This window comes from Hesperophylax consimilis, chromosome 1 (genome assembly GCF_061612785.1).
Source record: "Hesperophylax consimilis isolate HC1 chromosome 1, BYU_Hcon_1.0, whole genome shotgun sequence".
Lineage (NCBI taxonomy): Eukaryota > Metazoa > Arthropoda > Insecta > Trichoptera > Limnephilidae > Hesperophylax > Hesperophylax consimilis.
The window spans coordinates 32035921-32059027 of NC_142836.1; the positions used below are offsets into that span (position 1 = coordinate 32035921).

At 34.0% G+C, this 23107-nt stretch overlaps 5 protein-coding genes across 7 annotated transcripts; 1 reads left to right on the forward strand and 4 right to left on the reverse strand.

Moving 5' to 3' along the window:
• Positions 1-217: 217 nt before the first annotated feature.
• LOC149426650 (uncharacterized) lies at positions 218-3828 on the forward strand. The gene is made up of 2 exons (XM_089632591.1): positions 218-605; positions 690-3828. The coding sequence occupies exons 1-2, from the start codon at positions 385-387 to the stop codon at positions 1042-1044; spliced, it is 576 nt and encodes a 191-aa protein (XP_089488717.1). The 5' UTR covers positions 218-384; the 3' UTR covers positions 1045-3828.
• A 1076-nt stretch (positions 3829-4904) lies between these two features.
• eIF3g1 (eukaryotic translation initiation factor 3 subunit g1) lies at positions 4905-10076 on the reverse strand. The gene is made up of 5 exons (XM_089632578.1): positions 9936-10076; positions 7656-7844; positions 6657-6924; positions 5664-5923; positions 4905-5218 (listed from the first exon to the last, which is right to left on the reverse strand). The coding sequence occupies exons 2-5, from the start codon at positions 7842-7844 to the stop codon at positions 5072-5074; spliced, it is 864 nt and encodes a 287-aa protein (XP_089488704.1). The 5' UTR covers positions 9936-10076; the 3' UTR covers positions 4905-5071.
• Positions 8031-10076, reverse strand: Tmem43 (Transmembrane protein 43). Its single transcript, XM_089632564.1, has 2 exons — positions 9936-10076; positions 8031-9560 (listed from the first exon to the last, which is right to left on the reverse strand). The coding sequence occupies exon 2, from the start codon at positions 9473-9475 to the stop codon at positions 8339-8341; it is 1137 nt and encodes a 378-aa protein (XP_089488690.1). The 5' UTR covers positions 9476-9560; positions 9936-10076; the 3' UTR covers positions 8031-8338.
• A 2542-nt stretch (positions 10077-12618) lies between these two features.
• LOC149426653 (uncharacterized) lies at positions 12619-19079 on the reverse strand. 3 transcript variants are annotated; one of them, XM_089637869.1, is made up of 5 exons: positions 19000-19079; positions 16957-17060; positions 16518-16874; positions 16325-16446; positions 12619-13937 (listed from the first exon to the last, which is right to left on the reverse strand). In XM_089637869.1, the coding sequence occupies exons 2-5, from the start codon at positions 16999-17001 to the stop codon at positions 13778-13780; spliced, it is 684 nt and encodes a 227-aa protein (XP_089493995.1). In that variant the 5' UTR covers positions 17002-17060; positions 19000-19079; the 3' UTR covers positions 12619-13777. The 3 variants fall into 3 exon arrangements, with proteins under 3 accessions (XP_089493995.1, XP_089494009.1, XP_089494001.1); XM_089637883.1 differs by having other exon boundaries at positions 18914-19069; XM_089637875.1 differs by lacking the exon at positions 19000-19079 and having other exon boundaries at positions 16957-17327.
• LOC149426654 (tRNA (guanine(37)-N(1))-methyltransferase) lies at positions 17311-19078 on the reverse strand. Its single transcript, XM_089637857.1, has 2 exons — positions 19000-19078; positions 17311-18857 (listed from the first exon to the last, which is right to left on the reverse strand). Exons 1-2 carry the CDS (start codon positions 19002-19004, stop codon positions 17366-17368), a joined length of 1497 nt encoding a protein of 498 aa, XP_089493983.1. The 5' UTR covers positions 19005-19078; the 3' UTR covers positions 17311-17365.
• Positions 19080-23107: the final 4028 nt, after the last annotated feature.

A 23107-nucleotide genomic window follows, 5' to 3' on the forward strand; every position in this document is an offset into this window, starting at 1 on the left:
TTCATAGAAAATATATTTATCACATATACCTATTTTCTGCGAACCTTGATCAATACCTAAATAATTAAAGACCTGTCTATTTTCTAAGGCTATTTTTTTATAGTATCTGAAATTATTAATTCTAGATTTGAGAACGTCTCTTGATCAATTTTCTTATTGAGAAATGCCTTATTTCAAATGGCAACTATTTATGGTTTATTTATGGTCGTGCATTTCTCCTAGCCACTCGTTTTTAAAAGATCACGAACTCAAAAAATGATCTGCCAAGAATGTTGTGAAATGCAATTTTATAATTTTGACGTGAGGCAGTTTCTAGATTTTTGATCGGAATAATCGTGATAAATTTTGATTGTGTATATATTGGATCTCATATATTAAACTAAAATGAATGCTGTCGATCGTCATTTCCAAAATTTGAAAGCTACGGTGATGAATATAAGAATACCTCCCATCCATACCGGGGGTGACCCATGGAATGCATTAGGAAGAGTAAAAATAAGACCATTTACAAAACATAACGTGCTATATTATTATATGCCAATCCAAGGTGTAGTAAGCTATGCAGCTCTCTCTGTCAACGTAATGCATCCAAGTTTTTTCACTAGGTTAGTAAACATTTAGACAAAATAATATAATCTTTCATCCTATTAAAATAAACATTTTAACCTATTGTTTCTTCATCATTTCAGAGCCTTTCCTAGAACCGATGTGACGAATATCCTTCTCTTGAGCAGCTTTAGCGGCTCAGCTTTATGGTTGTGGAATAGACCGCATGTGTCTGGAACAGCCCCCGGGAGACGTTTCCCTTGGGTTTTCTTTGGAAGCTCTGTCCACGTTCTAGGAAGTGTTTTACTTTGGGCTATCATACGTAGTGCTGTCGGCCGAAGACCTTTTGTTGCTTCATGCCTGGGACTTATCACAGGAGCGGCACTAACTTACTCCGCTATAGATTACTTTAGTTTTTTGGATAAGGATATTGAATTCAACCTTGATATAACAGAAGATACACCGAGTGATGAAGAAAAATATGACGCCGATATTTAAGTATTAATTTTTTTATTAGACCCTCTATTTTATACCTCTTTTGCTCAACATTTTTGTGTAATTTGACGTCTTGTATTTGAACAAATTATTATATTATTTCAATGTACACTTTAACAGCTTTATTTGATTTTGTCAGATTACAATATACACCTACACGGTTTCATAGCGCAGTAATATGACATAGGTAATAATAATATGCACTGCAAAGAATAAATTGTGTTCCTTATGTTAGTATGTTTGTGTGGCCCTAATATTTAAATTATCTCCGGCCCATGTTCCTTACCTTTTCAGGTATATGATTTCCCAGTCCAGAGATTTGTAGAATGTTAAATTCATTCATAATATTTTTGGAATATATAGTAAAATGACATTATTTTCTGAATACAAAGTATTTTTTTCATATTTGAGTTCAACATTCATTATCAAAGTGGAATATTTTCAAAGACAGAAAACATCACCCGTTAAAGTTCCCTAACAGTATTATAACATGTTTTCTGTTAGAACAGGGACAATACCGGTGTTTCAAATCAATCAATTTTATTCCACTTTTAGGTGAAGGCCATTGGTCCCTTTACGTAGAAAACTTATTTAAAAAATATATATATGGTTATATAGCATTATTTTGGCATTTATAACCAATGTACATAAAATTATCTTGTCCCATAATATACATAACATTGTCAACAAAACTTATCTCAATGATAAAAAATAATAAAACTGTAATCATAACAGATGTTAACCACATAAAATCAATGCAAATAGGTTTCAAACCTATTGTTGATTTGTGGTATAAAAAATGATTAAAGTTGGACTGTTCCATGTCAAAAATACACAACCTTTTGGCTGTGATTTTATTATTTCTAGTTTCTTAATTTTTAAGAATACAAAGATCTATTCATGATTATACTTGTCATAGACTTATAATTAAAAAAATTTAATATGTGTGAAGAATAAAGACTCTACTCCTTAGAAATCTAGTTTCTTTAACTACAAATTCAGATGAATACAAAATGAAAATGTTTTTGTTCATATTCGTGTATTAATTTACATACTTATACTAAAGAAGTATGGCAGTTTTTCTTTCTGTAGACAATTATTAATAATTTCCTAAGTCGCAATTCTCTGGTGTAACATTGCTTGAATGGCTTTAATCGTGATGATGACTAAACTGAGGACTGATGATTTTTTTTAAAACTAGCCGATGTTTACCCGGCATTGCTGGACTTTCAATAAATATAATATCCATATATTATATATATATAAACCTTCCGAAAAAAAATTCTAAATGATAGTGAAAACCCTATCAAACTCCGTTGCATAGTTTAGAAGAACTAAGCGCACAAACAGACAGACGCGGATAGTGGCTTTTATTTCATACTATTTAGAGATGCCAATGTATTGTCACGATTATGAATTTACTAAGGACAAGTTGTTCCACAGAATTTATCATTATTGGCCAGTTGTTTCACAAAACTGAAATAATAACAGAACTTGAATAGATCCTTCACAGAACTTGAAAAACAACTTTGAAATTTGATGAATTGTTCAAATTCTGTGAAACAACCCATTCTAAAAGTTTATTAGGAAACGGCCTGTAATCCTGTTTTCAGTTCATTATGCTCTGGGATGTTCCGGGATATTCTGGAATGCTCTTGAATACTCTTGAATGTTCTGGACTGTTCTAGAAACTTCTAGAGGGCGAAACTTCCAGCCCTTATGTCGTCAAAAGCAAGCCTTCAGGTAAAAACGGGAACCTTCTTCATGATGGGGGATAGAGGGCTAACACACCATATAACTCCCTTGAACGTACCGGGATTGGTTTTTCCTTCAAACAAAGACTCAGATTACCTGTCCCTTTGTTTCACCTTCAAACAAAGGGACAGGTAATTAATGAAATGTTTGTAACGTAAAAATATGTAACATATATGTAATCTGAACCCTGAGAACCTATCATAAAATATCAATTAATTTTGTGTACAGTTGTGCAAAACCAAAATCTAGTGACATGTTCCTTTCTTTGAGATGTGTGGGGAAGATGAAAACATATGTGTGGACAATTTTTAACAAATGTGTGGCCGCTCTCCGCGGCTGCTTATAAACAGGAGAAAAAATGCGCAAGATTAAATGGACCACGATTAAAAGGAAAGAAGCAATCGCAAAACGGTGTACAATTACGTATCACTATTTTTACACAGCAAAAATAATGTCATCACAGCAACCCTTCGACATTACCTGACCACTGCCTAGCTTATGTATACAAATAAAGTAATAAAAGTACTATTCAGTGGCATATAAAACTATACCTGCCTACCTTGGAATAGATACTGGTTAGTTGAACATGGCCAATTTTAAAATTGATTTTTGAAAGAATATTAAAGATCTTCAAAGAACGAAAATGAAAGACACAAAATAAAATGATCATGTTGTGACCCGAGACTCGAACATGGGTACTTCACTCTATCTGGAAATTACACACTAACCAACTCTGCAATCCCAACCAATTCATTGGTCATTTTGTACAATCTTATTTTTCTTGAAAACTGAAATATGTGTTCATATTGCGGTTTTCATTTTTCCGATATTCTATAAGAACGCAATTGCAAACATAGATAAACTAAGACTAACCAACTCTGCAATCCCAACCAATTCATTGGTCATTTTAACAATCTAATTTTTCTTGAAAACTGAAATATGTGTTCATATTGCGGTTTTCATTTTTCCGATATTCTATAAGAACGCAATTGCAAACATAGATAAACTAAGACTAACCAACTCTGCAATCCCAACCAATTCATTGGTCATTTTAACAATCTAATTTTTCTTGAAAACTGAAATATGTGTTCATATTGCGGTTTTCATTTTTCCGATATTCTATAAGAACGCAATTGCAAACATAGATAAACTAAGACTAACCAACTCTGCAATCCCAACCAATTCATTGGTCATTTTAACAATCTAATTTTTCTTGAAAACTGAAATATGTGTTCATATTGCGGTTTTCATTTTTCCCATATTCTATAAGAACGCAATTGCAAACATAGATAAACATGTTATCATATATAGAATTATCCAATTTAATTTTTTAAATCTTTATTTTTCCCATTATTTTTACGTAGCTAAGAAGATATATTTTTAGAAATTTTTTAAAATTAGAATAGAGGATTTATACGCAGTATAAGAGGGAACATTGCTCTCAACTCACGAAATATGGCATTTTCACTGTTTTTTCTATTGAAAAAAATTACGATAATGAAGATATTTGTATGTTGATGAATAAATTTTCTGTAACAATCTAAAATGTGCCATTTTTGATTTGCTGACAAAATAATACGATCATTTTTATTTGTGAATTCGACGGTATTGACGTCACGCTGAGCGATGTTGGTGACAGACATCTTATGAGAACTTTTTCTATGATATAATGACGTTGTAGCCAATTGGAACCGTGTAGGAATGTGCAGTTTTAGATCGTTTTTGAAATTAATAATCTATATAAATAAAAATGTTAATGTTCATCTGTCCAAAATCTTAAATCTTCGATTTTTTATATGTATAGTGACTGGTAAAAACATCTTTTTTTAAAAAAAAACAGCGCCATCTGTTGGACGTAAAATCAACACTCACTATTGTTTCTCTATGTGCACAGACAGATCGAGCCATAGCAACACGTGGCGGGGTACAGTTAGTTATGAATGAAAATATTGAAGTTACATATTTTTAGTACGATAATAATAACCAAAACATAAACTTTAAATCTTCCACACATTTATATAACGGTATTCATAGATTGTGAGGATGCCGTAGTCCCAGTAGCCTGGTAGTAAAACTAGTAACGTAGTTATAAATAAAAGAATTTTGAATTTTCTTACAATATGTTTTTTTTATCAAAATCCCATAATCTTCATTTAATACAAAGTTGATGATAGCTTTTCACCCAAATCTGTTCATATTTATAACATTATAGTTGTCATCTTTCAGTTGAGAATTGCGTGGAATATTATTACGTGTCTGCCAGAAAGTGAGACGCTTAGTTCTGGGTCGCGGGAGGTTTGGACCAGTCCACACCGAGGATGAGATGGTCGTACCCGTGCCCGTTGAGAACCTGTATAGCTTTAGCAGCATCGTTGCGGAATTTGAAGTGGATGTAAGCAAAGCCTTTGCAAACTCCGGTGTTCTGAAAAACAAAGTCATGAACACAAGTTATTATTTGTGACTGTAAAGGTATCGCAGACAACACAAAAGCATTGCTTGCGTATTTCAATCAGTTTTAAAAAATGAATATTTTCTGGTTGACCCCATAAGCATGTTTTGTATACACTTGTAGTCACTTGCTAATAGCAACAAGCATGCATAAGCAAGACAAAAAGCATTTCTAAGTGACGCTTCGCAGGGACATGGCCGCACAAAGTGTATACAGGTGCACTGATACACACAACCATAAGGATGTGTCGGCAACTCCCATTTTGAAAATAAAATAATTTGTGTACATCACAACTCAAAATCAAAACTCATTGCTGTACGGAGTCTACGAAAACAAAATATTAACATTTTTTAAGTAAAAATGTGTAATAATTGATTTAGGCTAAGTTAATATTAATTTTTTAAAATAGATTGTGCACCTTCTCCTTGGCGAGGTATAGCTTTTGCACGGGACCAAAGGCCTTGACCAGGTCCTCCAAGTCGGCCTCCACCGTGGAGTCGGACAAGTTGGAGATGCGGATGGCCGCCGTGTCGTCCCTGCGCATGGGGCCTGAGCCCGCCGCATCGCGCCTCGCTCCGTCCCTCAGGAAGGGCGCCACGTACTTGCCCTGCACACCGCCTGCCCCGCCTGCGCCTGGGGGTCCTCCCTTTCCCGCATCGGCGGCGCCACTGCCTACACCTGCAATTATTATAGAATATTTGTTAATAACATAGAGGTGTAAAAGGAAACTAAACATTATTGGAAAATAATGACTCTTTTTTGCAGCCTCTCTACTATCATACGGAGAACCAAAAAAACTCTTTTTTTTTTGATCTGAACCTTTTGTTACAATTTTTTTTCGCAATTTAAAGGTTAAAAAAAACTTTTGGAGCTAGGTCTACGCTTAAAAGAAATTACATCTGACTTAACCCCCTAGCAACTGAGTTTTTTCAAAATTCACCTACAAAATTCCAACTTCGGAATCGATTGACTCGAAAATGAAAGCTGCGAGGTGGCTGGATCGGAAGAGACAGTTTGAGGGAGACCTTTCGACCTCTCCAGCAGGACTCGCTCGGAACATAGCTTTGCACCACAATGGGAGGGATTGATTCATACATTCGTCACTCCTGGACCCATGACTCCCAGATTCCTACCCACCCCTCATACTCTTTTCCTTCCCAGAACTTCCTCTTCTTCCTTTCCTAAAAAGACCCTCGACACATCATCCGCAAAGATGACATAGGCTCTTATTAGGGGAATTACTTTCTTCAGGGCCTCCTTTGTGGAGCTAATGTTAAAAAAAAAGGTTTGCTGCTGCAAAATTTTTAGGTAAACAAAACTAAACCCTTGGCAGTAACCCTCAACCGGTTGGTTGATAGTAATAATTACTTAAGTTTATTATGAATGAATAAGAACAGCCATATGAACTTACTAAGATCTGGTTTGGCCGAGGCCAGGTATTTGAACGGACAGCTGACGGTCCAATGGTCGCCCTGGCATGTCCGGCACTTGAAGATGGCATTGTTGGGATGCGCCTTGAGCGCGTCCAGGTTGTCCTCTTCGGGTCGGGTGCTCTCCTCGCGCGATGTGATGAACTGCATGTACACATCCTCGGCCACGAGGGTTGTGGCGGGGTTAGGGCCCGGCTTATCGGAAGATGAGTCCCCGAACTTGGGAAGGTTCTTGCGCTTGGCAATTGTCTGTAAACAAAAACTTATTTTAACAAATGATTACTAATATCTTAGTTATGTTCACCATGTAATTGGGACTTTGTTGAATTATTTATGGAATAAGAGTAGGTAATTGTCAGCATTGTCAAATAAATCTGATTTAATAAGTCACGTGAATTGTAGATTTTTTAAGAGCAGTTTTTACTCTTTAGACTGATTTTGGGCAAAAATAATTTATGTAGGGTAGGCCCCACACGAGCGGTTTGCACGGAAGATGGGCGGACCCAGCAGAAATTGTGAAATGTCTCCGCGTAGTAATTTCCACCAGTGATCATATGAATATAGTCAGTAGCGCACATGCGATGCATCCATATTGAAATCAAAAATGAAAGATTCGCATAGCGCAGCGCCGCACAACTGCTCTAGCATTAGCCATAAAAAAAGAAAACAAAACGTTTATTTATTATTCTATGAACATCGGTGGTAGCGTGCACGCACAATGCCTTCATAATCCCAAAACAAAAGCTAGGCATCGCGCAGACAGCTAAAATGGCTATCGATATTAATAATCCAAGAAAAGAAAAAAACATCAGGTTGAGGTGCCATTTGCAAAATTGGGGGGTGCCATTGACTATGACTATAATTTAAGTAAACTGGTCATTCATGGCAATCTTGATAATATGGTTTTATAATTTTGTAAAACATCACCTGAAGGGCGTTAGCATTTGCGCATCTATAAACTATGCAGTAATTAACTTTACCTTGGAAACGATTCTCTTCTCAATCTTGTAAGTGCGGACAATTTTAACTTTCTTGTCGTACTCGTTGATCTTGTATTCAGTGACGACCTTGAGGCCATTCTCCTGAACCTCAGAGGCCGCGGGCAGGGTCCCCTGGTCCAACTCCACTTCATCAGCCCATGAGGACTTAATCTCATCAGCCACAGGCATCTATTATTGATATGGAAATACATTATTGTTAAAAGGTAAACAAAATAAAATCTTAGAAAAAAAAAGAAAAAACTAAATAAGATTAAATTAGGACAGAAATTAGTTCAACAAGATAAATTAAATGTTCTTTAACAAGGAGTATGATAATAATGTAATCCTAAGAGAATAAATAACAAAACACCATAATAATTGTAAATGACTAGCTTTATTAAGTACTGTATTGAAAAGAGAGAAATACACAATAATATTATTTTATTAATTTTAATGTTTTTGTTGACACACTTTGTAATGATGGAACATGATCTTCTCGTCACTTCATAATAAAACATTTACACACATCAAAATGTTAGAAACAGGAGATATTAACAACTAAAAATTAATTACTATTTATTGTCTATACACAATTTCATCTAGCAGTGAATCTAATAAATAGGTTGGTTAATTTTTAGTTTCTTAAAACTGAAGAAACACTTGAGGGTTTTTATAAAATAACATCAATCACGATTGTGACTATTTCGAGATGTTGTAGTGAAGTAAAAAATGGGCAACAATGCCAGCGTTAAAAGGATTAGAGATAGCAATGGAAAGTACGAGATCCACGGGAGGGAGGTTATGAAGAGCGTGGCACATGTTGCTATGGTAATGTTGGTGAACAGGCGGCCCTTCATTCGCATGCGCGGGGACACCCATGGGGAGCTCATCAGCAGCGAAAACCAGTCGGGGTGCAGGCTCATGGCTGCCGCAAACATCTGGAACAATCCCACCGCTCTGTATCTCCACGCCAACCAGCCAACGTCGCGGTATTCCATCTTTATCATATCGACGGCTGAATGCCTTCCTTTACGGAGTAAAATCAAAGGATCGGGTGAAAAAGAGGTGAAGTACGGCTGAATTGTACCATGCTCCAACATTCCAATTACGGAATATTCATCATCCTGCCTTCCGGCATATGAAAATACAATTCTTAAGTCTCCAATTTCATGCACCAGAGGATCAGCACCGTGATAGTACATTCCGGAATGGAGTTTAATGTCTCGTCTCTCCGGACGCTCATCGGAAGTTATATCGTAATAGTCTGAAAACTTCACTTTGATGTCTCTCCCTAGATGCACCCACCCAATGTTAACGTTTTCTGCTAAATAGGTTTGACCTGACATGGGCATGTCTCTTGGATTGTGATGCCCCGATGAAATGTAAAACAGGCTAGAATCAACAACGTAGTCTCTCCAGTCTTGATGATAAGCGTATGTTGTAATATCGGGGTCGGAGGAATCCACAGTATCGCCAAATTTGTCTTTTTCCCTCGTTTCTTCTATCCACTGATACATTTGTACCCTCTTCTTTAATTTGACTGACATGACTTGAATGTTATAGTCGGGTTCTGTTAGGGGTTCCATTATGTCTATAGGTCCCATAAGATGAACCAGTTTACCTTCGTAATCAGATTTGATTGTTGGATTATATACATCTATTGTGACAACTTTATTTGTGGCTTCATCCAAAGTCTGAGAGTTGAGAATGGCTTGGCCTTCATTCCATAACAAAAGATATGTCACCGCTAGAAATAGCAACCCGCTGAATAAAGTTGTCAGCCAGGTGGCTTTGAACTGTTCCAGTACTGTGATATTCATTTCTCATGAGAACCCTTGTGGAACTGGAGATTAATATCAAATGAAATGTTCAACACAATCCATTACTTCCCGAGGTCTGCTCTAACTGAAATAAATTTATTTCTGTAGACGCTGGATTTCAGGACTGTCAAGATAATGAGGCACACACGACATGCAAAATTTGTAATGTCATTTATGCAAAAGGAATACTTTTCTACTAAGAACAAGGGTAGGTGTGACATGACACTCGTGAAAGAAACAATTATTATTTACAGTAACTGACGTGACGATCGCTAAGAAATTAAATCGGAAACACTGTAAAGTATAGATAAATAATAATAAACAATGAAGATTTCCCTTTACAAATTACAAATTATTAGACTACGAAAATTGCACGATGACGTTTTTGGGATGACAAGAGTAACATATTTGTCACATTTATGGTGTTATGGGGCTTAAAAAATATAACTTTAGAACTTACTTTGTTATTAATTGATTAAGTGTCTCAAATCCGCTGAATTAAAGTATCTACAAAAGATACTAACGGAATAACGAAAACACGGCGATTTTCGCCAAACCGATTAGAAACGGAGGTTAGAAACGGAGAAATGGGATAATGGCGGCGAACCAAAGACAAGCACCATAAATAAACCAATCATGTAAAAACCTCGTTTTCGCCCGCCAGTTATGCCATTGAGTCAACATTCACGTGACGTCACTTCATTTAAAAAATATATTCTTAGTTTGGTCGTATTATGAAACATTAATAATAAATTATTAGGTGTGTTTATATTTATGCTTTGTCATCGCTCTTGGTTTGACTATGTTCTCCATTTTTTTCCTTAAAACATCGTACTTCAGACAGTTGGAAGGCTTTTCGTATCCATGGATCTAAAAAGCACTGGACGGGGCCAATCGACAAAATTTGAAGCCGCGGGGTGAGGAGGAAGATGAATGGAAATGCCAAAATCTACTTAATTTTTCTTACATTCATGGTGTCATCAAATACCCCCAAAAATTATAAGCCGATAAAACTGGATTAACAACACAAAAATAAAATAATAATAGTTAATTATGCACCACTTTGCATAAAAATCAATTTAAAGAGATACAAGATGGCTGCCAGACAATTTCCCCTCACCGTAGATTTGCTTTTATTATGATTAGCTTCAATGCCATTCATACAAAATCGCAATAATGCTCCGTCCAGGACTTTTTAGGTCCATGTTCGGATAAGAAACAAAATCAACAACCATTTCAAGCGATGCTTCGATTCTAAATTGTCTCTCCGCCAGTGAAATAATAATATCTTCTGTTCTAGAACGATGTGTTTAAAAGAAAGAAATAAGTTGATTAAATGAATTGTTTTTTTTTTCCCTCGCCAAGTTTTGAACTCGCAGTTTAATACAAATAATAATAATAGGTAGATGATAGATAGAACCAGCCTGACAAAGGCCATTATTTATATATATTTATTGTTTTTGTGTTTAATTCGTAGAACTCCATTTAATTTTTTTTATAAATTTAATTTAGATTAAATTTGATAATATTATTATTAAGTTCTGCAAGTGTTTTAGTTTTTTATTATTGTGACAGCTGTTTCGGCTTACAAGGCCATTTTCAAACTGAAAATGTTTGAAAATGTTTGAAAATGGCCTTGTAAGCCGAAACAGCTGTCACAATAATAAAAAACTAAAACACTTGCAGAACTTAATAATAATATTATCAAATTTAATCTAAATTAAATTTATAAAAAAAAAAAAAAAAAAAAAAAAAAAAAAAAAAAAAAAAAAAAAAAAAAAAAAAAAGCCATTATTTATTGTTTTTAGGATTAATGGATAACGTCATAGAATAACACAAGAAGAGCCTTGTGCCAAAATGTTTCGGGATCCAAATATAATTCTCCGTAAGAAACTAGGTTTCACCATGATTAAGAAAATCAAATGGGATGGCGATGTACAATTTTAGAGTGACAGACCACATGCTAAATGGTCTAGAACAAAAAGGTACTAAGTCAATGGCATTCAAATTTATTTATGGATTACATATACATGTATGAGAGCCAGCATTGTTCCACCATTGCAGTCCCATTGATATGGGGTCCGGGGTATATATTATATTATGTATAGCCTAGTATACATATAGTTTTAGTATACCTGCATAGTTTTTTTTTCAGTGAATTATTTATTTATTTAGTGTTCATATATTACAAAATAATAACAATACTATTATACTATGTTACTCACAGTGAGTTTAAAGAAACTTACTTTTAAACGAATTTAAAAGGGAGTTCAATGAACATTGAATGCGTTGGTGAAAATTTTAGTGTTTTATCAACCTTTGAAATGCCGAGCTCCCGCGACCTAATTCCTCTGTAGTGTGCGTAGTGTAAAAATTTAACAAACAGAAAGCACTGTTTTCAGATAGCCAATTGGACACGCTAGCGCTCAACAGATTTAAATTTTTCGTATCCCATGGGTGCTTTTGCCTTTTTTTTTAATATCCCCACACAGGAGGCATTGAGGCAAATAATTTCCCTTAGGACCTGTGTCAGGAGATGAAGGAGTGAACATGGGTCTTGAAGAGAATCGTTCCACAGTTGAGCTGTTGAACTTAAGAACGGATCGTAGAAAGACCCATTCTCATGTGACAAATTTCAACCATGTACATATGTTGGGAGCGCGTTTGACGTGTTTCCCGATTATGCATCGGTGCTGAAAGGATCAATGAAGCTAGTTCCTCAGAGCATCTTCCATTGTAATACCGGCAGAATAAGGACAGCATACCTACCTGAAGCCTGTGCTCCAAAAGTTGCAATCCGTTAAGATAAGGGAATCTACTTACTATAAACAGACCGCCCATTTCTACACACAGTCCGTGGTTATTCAAGATTAAAAAGTTAAAGCATTCTTGACTTATGACATCACAAATAATATTTATGCTTCTTATGTGAAGACATTTATTTATATTTAATTATGTAAATACAATTTGTCAATTCTAAAATAAACTCTGCGTACAGATTGCGTGCTGCATATTCAGAAGTACAGAAGTTTGATTATTATTTTTGATAAAGTGTAACATACAAAGGTGCAGTAATTAAAAACACATCATGCTTTAACAAGGTAAATTTATTAATAATAACCTAATATAATATAGATTTCTAGTAGAGATGGCTGTGGTTTAATTTCACTATCCTATGAGCGCCCTTGAAGAGATGTTTTACAAAAACGGCTTATACAAATCAGCAAATCTGGGTTAAAGACAAATCTATGTCATTTCGATAGTTCATCTATGTCTATTAATAATATATTCGCATACAATATTTAAGTTGTTGGCACATTATAAATTAACAAATAAATCATTATATTAATGATATAGGTTTTTAAAAAAATCTTCTGAAAAAATGTTCAATAATTTAATTATTATATTGTTTTTCTCTCATTATTTCAATACAGACTTTATATAAGGTCTGTAAAAACTATGAAGAAATAAAAGGCACAAATTAACAATAGTAATATTTTTTATGCTATTACCTAAGTTAGGTTATTCAATTATAACTTTTACTATTATAAACCTTGTTTTTTATCACCAAACCTTTTAAATCAATTTTTTGTTTTTTACTAAGCCCCCACCTAATGAACAACTTCTAAATTATTTAACGGCCCTCATAGCTCAGATCTTTGATTGAATCTTAGAAATAGTAATACTTTTACTTGAATTTGCTCAGAGTGCCGTTAGGTAAACCACACATAAAAATAAAATAAAATAAATACGAACTATCCTAAAAATTAAAAATTCTACAATGAAAAATCAAATAAAGCTTCCAGCTGGAATGTCACAGCCTATAAAAGCTATAGTAAAGATGAATTTTATTACAAAAAGTGAATTAAACAAATAATATAAATAACCACGTGGCTTTTATCAATAAGCGTACATTTCAAAGAGCTGTATTTCAGAATAGCTATATAGAATAATAATAGAATAACTCATATAGGATGGAATAATAATTATCTACTTAACTCATTAGACAAGTCCATGTTACATTTCATTTAAAAGTTATACAGGTACTCGTTGGTATAGATGTTCATGCAATGGGTGTTTTATATTGCACCACGTTATATTGCAAACACTGGAACTGGGAACATCGAATATGCAATGTGTAGAAAAACGGTTTCCCAATAAAGGAAAGATTTTCAAGGCAACAATAATACACATTTTTTATAATCTATGTCATTTCACATGAGTATGAACAATGTTCTGTAAGTACTAAAATTGCAATATTGTTAGAAAATATTATAACTATTTATATATTAAATGTTCAGGTTATTGTGAGTTTCCATTTACTATTTTCCTATTTCTTCCATTGCGCTCCAATGCACCATCTTGAAGTAAGTAGGCTGGCCTGTAAATGATGCTTCCATTGATGGTTTCTCTCAGGGATGGATTGGGAATGGTGTTGTCTGTATTTCCAATTGAGGTATAGCTGAAATAAAAATATTTAATTTTCAAGAATTCAATAAATAACGTAGCTCTACCTTGGAGGCATAGGACACGTTGTATGTGACATTGTAATAATATACATATTTAGAAGGTATAAATATTTTAATGACTTTTATGTATAATTGCAGTCAGATTTTCCATTCAAATGTACAAATATGATAAAAAAAAGAAAACCAATGGTCCTAATAAGTGTGAGTGTTAATATGCCCTAGTATGTGTGAGTGTGATAATATGCCCTAGTATGTGTGAGTGTGTTAATATGCCCTAGTATGTGTGAGTGTGTTAACACATTGTTGTCGGGACACGGCCATTGCCGTTTTTCGCGGACTGTCGGTCAACTGCAGGATACGGAAAATGCCGTTTTTGTCGACTGTCGGTTTTTGGCGGGAAACGGCATTATACGGGTTTATTATCAGCGTGAAATACTATGATTCATAAGTGGAATGGGCTCTTTAATTAGGCGAGGCAACCGCATGTCTTTTAAAGACTCTTTTTTGACAAGAAGCAATTAAACTTATGAGTTATTGAGTGTGCGCCTTCCACCTTAGGCGACACTGTTCAATTTACGCTATCAGATTTCACACATCCAACGATTGTAAAATTGCGGGCATGGCAAATATATATTAGTATTTATTATATAACTATATGATATGAATAAACATGTTATCTTTTACTTTGAATTTTCAAATATTGAATATTGAATGCTATATTATTATACTGAATTAATATCAGGTTTTTATATTCAGCTTTGAAATGTGGTGAAATTATGATGTAATCAAAGCAATTATAATTTATTTTTGATGATCAAATTTCATATATGATTTCTTTGAAAATTTCAATTGAAAATATTATTTGGTTTAGAAATTATGTCAATTTTAGGAAAGCGATATATTTATGCGCTAATCGCGAAAAACACCCGCTATAGGCTAGAGTCTATTGTTTGAAGCGCCCAACTACAATGTGTTAATATGCCCTAGTATGTGTGAGTGTGTTAATATGCCCTAATATGTGTGAGTGTGTTAATATGCCCTAGTATGTGTGAGTGTGTTAATATGCCCTAATATGTGTGAGTGTGTTAATAGCCCTAGTATGTATAACATCATGTTGGCATTAGCGTAGTACATATATATTTATTTGAATATTTAAAAGTAAATATACGCCAAGGGGGCTATTACATTTATTAAACAATTTTTTTTAACCCCTATGAGACGGGTAAAATTTTGTAGATATCACAAAGCCTAATATAATATGGAAAATTATTATTGATACAATAGACACGCTTCTAAAATATCAACTTTCCTACTTTGGAATTTTCATTGATAGTAATGAAATACTTTCAAAACATGTAAAATTTATATCTACACACTGTGCAAGGTGGTCATAATTTTACTGGACTGCAAACGTAGCCAGCCATACTGTAGAGTTAAGTAAAATAATAATCAGTATGTTCTTGGTGTGTAAAATTAAGTCAGAAAAAAAAGTACAAAAATAACAATTCAAATGATAAATGATTGTGCTTGTAGAAACATGTAAGATAATCTATTTTTAATGAGATAAAGATTTAGATTAAAATAATACTGAATTTAGTTTAAAAAAAGGTCTTTTCAGGGTGTTTGTCGTTACTAGCTTGACATTGCAGGCTTGATTGTGTTTTTGGGTTTTATAGAATTGTGGCAATGTTTTTGCAAAAGTGAACTTGTGTGGATTCACCACAAATGTGCCACCGGGGAACTGATGAAGGGGACATTCTTCTCCATGTGTCCTGTTGTTTGAACCTGTCCACATTCACACAATTCAAAATTCTTTAGGCCCCATTTAAGCATAATCTATGCACAACGGCTGTGACTACACCGGATGCAGTTTAGTGAGCTCCTTTGATTTCCGAGGGAGAGAACCCTCGCAGTTTAAAAGTTGGGTCCACAACAAGGTACTTGTTTTTCACATCCAAAGTCTGCCACTGAGTACGCCAAGACTCTTCATGGAACATAGTTATTAAAATTGTTGAGTGGTGTACTTTATTAAATGGTGTTATAAAAATTGTCCGATAAAAACTGGAACAATTTTGGAAAAACATATTTCTGTACCCGAGTGGTCGATGGTCCTATGTCCAAGAATGCCAAAAGATTATTTTTAAATGAGCTACTTTATTCAGAATCCTAAGCGGTTTCGTCGTAGAAATTATTTGGCAAAAATGAGTCAATTCACAATTCATTTTTATAGAGATAAACCAATTTTGAGAACTGTTTAGTGTGGATTCCTATAAAATAGGTCAAATGAACATAAAACCATTGATCTCTCGGGTAGATACAGATATGTACATTATTGTACGTATGCTTTACACTATTTTTAATTATTTATTGGTCGACTTACCCAAGATTGTAGAGATTACAATACGGCACATTCTTTTCAATGAGATAACTCCAAATTTGATGGTAAGACCAATTTAATAAGGGACTCACTCTCATGATCTGTGGCCAGTCGCTATCTGTCATCTAAAAACACCATTTTATTATCAACTAGTCAATAAACATTAGTTATTTAGTCACTTTCAATAAGTACTCACTTCAAAGAATTGTAAATGTTCGCTGTAAGGATCTGTTTTCCTATTTCCCATTAGACAAGCTTTCAAGCTATTGTCGTCTTGTACTATTTTGCCCAACGCATCTTTAATATTGCCAGGGACGATGATCATATTCAAACCATATTTAATTTCTATTTCCCTGATAAACTGTTCGAGTTCTGGGAATGGATTCTGAGGCTGAATGTAATAAAATTTTAATAATTCAATATCACTTTTGGCTGTCAATATCGTTTGTAATACTTGCAGAGTCATGTCCAACAATACTGTGCAGTCTTTCCCGCCATTGAAGGATAAAAATACTTCCGAAACGGTGTACTTTTTGAAGCACTCCTCTAATACCTGTAAATAATAAGTCATCTGAAGTTATTGAACATTTCTACATTCACCTTATAATAGGATCTAAGATATGAATACAACAAACCTCTTCAGACTCTTGTAAAACATCAGAGTAGCTAATAATCTCCATTTTGTTTGTTTAAATTGATTTTATACAATAATTTAAAAAATCATTTCTTTTTGATTAACCTGGAAGATACAATTTATTAGTGAAATTAATTGTAGAAATAATACATTTCGGCATGCTAAATAAAAATAGTTTTTTGACAAAATGATTATTTATTTGGACAGTTCTTACATCACAGGTCATCCACGGGATTAATAAAGATGGAGTCTAATGAAATTCATAATATTTCATAAAACACAATTTTGGTTCTGGTGATTTAGCAATTAGAGAAGATTGCAGTGAAAATGGGTTAGTTGAAATGAAAACTCAAGATTATAGAAAGGAGATATATTTATTCTGGTTAACTTTTCAGCTAGGCCAATAGCATTTAAACACCATGGTTGCAACTTGTATCAAAGATATTCAAACATTTTTTAAGTTTATTTTTTGGTTCATAATCATCTGATTCAAGAGAATCTTGACTCTTTACAGTTTTAAGTTTATTTCCAAGCAATATATATAAGGGCATTCTGAAGCTCACTCTCATCATTTCTTTTTTGGGAGATACATTCCGGACATTAAAAATATTTATCAAATGTTCTTCTAAGTTGTAGCCGAGGTGCGTTTCGACTAATTGTTTGGCTGTTTCAGTAGGGTCATCACCAAAGACAAAACAATAAACATGCACAATAGGCTCTCTAAAGTTAATCAATGTCTTTTCTTTCAACAACTCGTGGAAAACATCCAAGAATTCTACAGCCATAGCTGGTAAGTTCATGGTAAGATGAATATCTGGTGAGGCATCTTCCAATATTTTCGATTTTCCAAAAGTGTCAACTAAGTATGTAGCAAATACATTTCTAATAAAACATCTTCCATCTAAATTGAATGCCTCAAATCGGTCTCCTTCAACTTTATTAAGTTTTGCATTGTGACAAAGCCATTTATGAGATTGTGGGTTAAGATCATTTGCAAAGACGATACATTTCTTTCTTGCAGCTGGAATAGCAAATGGTCCAACCCCAGCAAACACGTCAAACAGAGTGTCACCACTTTTGAGAATATCCACGATCCTTTCATGCTCAGTGCAAAGCCTCGGGTTCCAATATACCTGAGAAAAGTCAAACTCGAAAGCGCATCTGTTTTCTTTGACAGAAACCTTAAAATTTGGTTCTCCGCATAACACCTCCATTGAAAAGTTTCTGAATGTATTGTCTATAGCATTCGTTTTATGCACAACTGTTTTACAACCTTTCACTTTATCAAAAAGTACTTGTCCAATAACATCCTTGTATTCTAGGAGGTGGTCTTTGAGATTAACATGGAGAATATGTCCAATAGTAGAAAAACTTGCTAAATTGTCTTTGCCAACAGGTAAAATAGCTTTAAAGACTTCGTCATGCTTCCAATTTTCATATGATAAGGTCACTTCTTTCATTACAAAGTCATCAACCCGAATCCAAGTTTGGAGTTGAGTAGCATCACTCTCGTCAATATCCGCCCAACTCTTTACTAATAATGGATTCAAGTAGATTAGTTTTATGCTTCGATTTGAAGGTTCTTCAGTAAGTGGATGTTCTTGGACGAGACTGTTGTTGGAATAAGATAATGTTGTATCCAAATTTTCGGATTGCACTGGCTTGAATTTGTCAATTTTCAGTAAATACTTCTTTATAAACTTCATGGCAGAGGACACCGCTGACTCTTCAATTCTGACTGCCGGAACGATAACAGTGGTATCGAACTTAAGACGATCGAATAGCTTCATACCTCTGACCCCGGGTGGTGGGTTGAATGGATTCATTTTCGAACCAAATCTTGGAGAATTAGCACTTTTAACAAATATATTAATGACTATTCGCGAATGTATTTTTGATAACCTAAAAAATACCGACATGGGTTGAATGCAAAAGGGGTCAATACGTGAACAACTAACCTTAAGATAGTATTAGAATATTATGAATACGAATTGAAAAAAAATCTGTACAAGGCCAAAGCGTATTAAAATTAAAAAACTATAACCTCATTATTCGAGATGACTGAGATCTGATATGTCAGTGAATTAAATTACTTCAACTGACGTTCCATTGACGTTCTGAATTCTGACCATAAATAAACCACTCACATGACCCAGTGATGCGAACCAGTACCGCGGAAATGAAAATCGGTAGCTCGTCAAAATATTTTATATTGTTTAAATCACTAAACCCGGATATTGATTAAATCAGTAAAAGTTAAATTTTTCGAATTCACGGGAAGGGGTAGGGGAAAATATTTTTAAAAATTTCGGTAGATTTTCGAAAAATTCGGTAGATTTTCGGAAATATTCGGTTGATTTACACAAATTTTGAAAGATTTTCTACAAATATCTGTGTATTTTTGCCGCAATTGGTAGATCTACTGAAATTTCGGTAGGTATGGGATCGCTATTCTGACCAACCACTCTGGTTTTGACCTTCTGAATTGACATCTGACAATTTAGCGATGAGCACAATCGATGAATCTTCCTTTTCAACCATAGAAATATTTCTATTCATTGTCATCGATTCTATCTAAAATCATTCGTTTATATTTTACATAATCGTTCCAAAGTAATTAGTCTAAATATTTCGATGTAAATGTTTCGATCCCGCCCATCACTATCTGACATAACTCGAATAGAGATGGTGAGGTCGATTTTCCTGTCCCGGCGACTGCACTGGAACAGCATTGCGTTTTATAATGTTGAAAATTTAGACGATATAATAACGGCAGCAGTGAGTGGTTTATTTATGGACGACAGTCTTTGAAATATATTAAGTGTAATGTATTTATATGTGATAAGGATTTTTTATTTGCTTGGCCGGAATTATTTTGAAGAGCAAGAACCTTAATATTAATTATTTCTTGACCCTTTTAGATGAATCTACATTTTATTTCTCTCGAAAATTTTATGCATTGACATCGTTGGTGTAATAAGACTCGATTTTCCCTTTGGAGTTAATTCCAATCTGAAAATAACCCCACGTTGGAGTAATTTCAAAATACAACTCCTCTTTGAATTCCGCTGCCTCGCTTAGTAAGCCTAGATAATATAAATGCATGTTCCCTATAATGTAACACAGAGCTCAAAGTTATCTCTCAAATCCCGTAAAGTAGTTTACTCTTCTATCAGCAAGTAGAAAAGTTTAAACAACCCGTGTCACAAGATATGGAGGTGAGAACAATTCAACTTGGTGTAAGCTTCTAAAGTCGTAAGCAAAACCAATGAAGAGCGTTCATTTTGTTACCGAGGTGTTGTTGTAATTTGAATACAAAGCCGTCACCAAAACAACATTTTTGGCTAAACCAGGTCTGAAGCAGGTAAAGGACTAATAAATAACACAAAATGATTTTTATTTCCTCATTCATACTTTTTCGATTCTGTACACGTACATTTTGAACGAAAACGGGAAGCATAGGTACATATATTTATTATTGGGCAAAAATTTTATTAATTTACACAATTATTTATAAAAAATAGTATATAATTATCAAAGAAAGCGTTTACTTTGTGGCTCGACACTAAAATCAAATGAAGAATATTTTGTTTTTAACCACTTTGTTAGGTAAAGGACAGCATTATAGAAAACTAATGTAAGTATAGACATTAATAATGCATAAAATACATTATTAAAATAAAGCGAGAGAAATCATATTAGACGATGACAGAGCTTCAGAGAAGGTGTGGTGGGGGTGGTTCAAGGGAGGGTGGGGGTTGCATGGTTTTAATATCAATTTATTTATGCCCATTATAAACTTTTACATTGTGTTTTTCGTTATTGTGTTTGTCTCCTTTTTCGAATATAGGCACAACTTTACATATCCGAGGGAAAAAAATGATGATTGTACTTTCCTTCCCACGTACTGAACTCAACCGCGCTAACAACCTTGCCAAATGCATGCCGATCGGGTAGGACCGACATTTATTTCGTATTTTAACTGCTTTAATGTCACACGATTTCAGAGAAATGCCTTCTCGGTTTATTTTTGTAGTGCTATTTTTCTGAAATATATAGATGGTGCTCAATCAAAGCTAGAAAATAACAACCAGTAATTAAGATAACCTTTCTAAGATTAAGCAACGATGCCTAATTTGTAGGTATATTACATCATCTCCTCCACACATCATGCACAGAGATTATAAAGGACCTGAAGGAAATTGAAGGCTTAACGTTTGGGATGAAAATTATTTGGGCACACATGGTTTCCTGATGATGGTACGGACAACGTGTTCCGACATCGTGATAGTTAATGTATTCGAAATTTACTAAAAGTTTAACAGGAAACCTGTTCATTCATTCGTTAAAGCCCTGCAATCCCTTTTAAAAAAAAAATTAGCAAATACTCATTTTTCTCCGTATTTGTAAATATACAATAAATAATAAATATTACCCAGTTATTTTCACATAATTGAATCCGGATTGCTTCTATCCATTTTTCAATATGTTCCAGTTCGTGGGGAAACATAAGCAAAAATAAGACATTTTAAGAATAATTATCGGAATGTGGATAGAAAATATTCATTCCTATACCTAACATTTTAAGCCTACATGAACGTTCCTTTTCATGTAACATATCATTCACCGCCTCTACAGCAATAGTAATTATTACATAAATAAATATGATAAAAAAACAACACATTTTTGTTATAATACAACATCGCTTGCCGCTAATAGTTGTTGCGCTGGTTAAGGTAACATTTCCTATACAACATCGCTTGCCGCTAATAGTTGTTGCGCTGGTTAAGGTAACATTTCAAAAATTGCTCAATATATAATAAAGAAGGTATGTGTCCTTTCAGTTTTGTAATATATATTTTTTCAATAAACGTGAAAATGTATTTAAAATAGTACACACAAAATAAATTACTCAACGACGCGATTTTTTTTATATATTTTATTTCGCAAATAATTGTGGACGTAATACAACCCTGAATTAGACAAGCCCAAATAAATAACCCATACTTGTAAAGTTTGTCGCGCGTATCAAGTAAAAACGCGCGATTTTTACCAACACATCAATAATTATCATGTGCCGATCTCGTGCCATACCGTATTGTGTATATGTATTGGTTCATAGTGTATCACATACTGCATGACTTCACGATTGGGAGTAGTGTGAAAGATGACGTCAGAAACTTTGCTTGAAATAAATATAACACTATTAATTTCTTATACTTGCTAAATGCTAATACGCTGCCTTCAAGCTATATGTAAGGTTTGTATATTTTGTTGTATTCAGATAGCTGATTACATTTTCTAAAATAAAGTCTGCTATAGGTACAATCTAAAATATTTGGAACTGGGTTATTTTTGTGATTGAAAATTAACTTGCTCAGCATAGCTGAGATACAGAATAGTTCTACTCTAGACCAACAAAAGGCACAACGCAATGCACAGTGCCACACAGTGCCCTCTTCGGATTGCAACACAATGCACGTGAACCAAACCAAAATTGGTTGGGGTTATTCCGATGTTAATAGGCCGTGTCTGGTCGTAATTAGTCAATGATTGACATCTATAAAATAGACACTGGCAGCGGTCAGGAGCAGCCAACCCCTTTAAAAAAAAAATAATTGTCCAAATTTTAATAGCCGATATATTTGAATGATCCTCAAAGTAATCCTCAAGAAACCCTTCACGTAGGTATAGAACAGAAACGCTATTTACAGATTTTGGGGTGCCCCGAGTATAGGATATATTCAATAAAAATGCAATTATCCAATTTTATAAAGATAATATAATCAAAAAATTGAAACCTACCTATCTAAAAGATATCAATACAATATCAAAATTCCAAAATGTAATACCAAACAAATGCAAAATAACTATACCTATTTAGGAATAAAGTATTTCAACAACCTTCCGATTGAAATAAAGAAATTAAAGGATATTAACATACTTAAACCAAAACTGAAGTTACACTTTCAGAAATAATTAACTAAATAATTGCCTGTTTTTTCCCTTTATTGATATTTTATCAGTATATACTCATCTCCACTGTATTTAGATCTTGTCTCTTTATATATATTGTTCCTATTATGTATATTTATATATATGCGGTTGACACGCTGGGGTCATTGAGGTTCAGTATAAAACAAGTGGACACC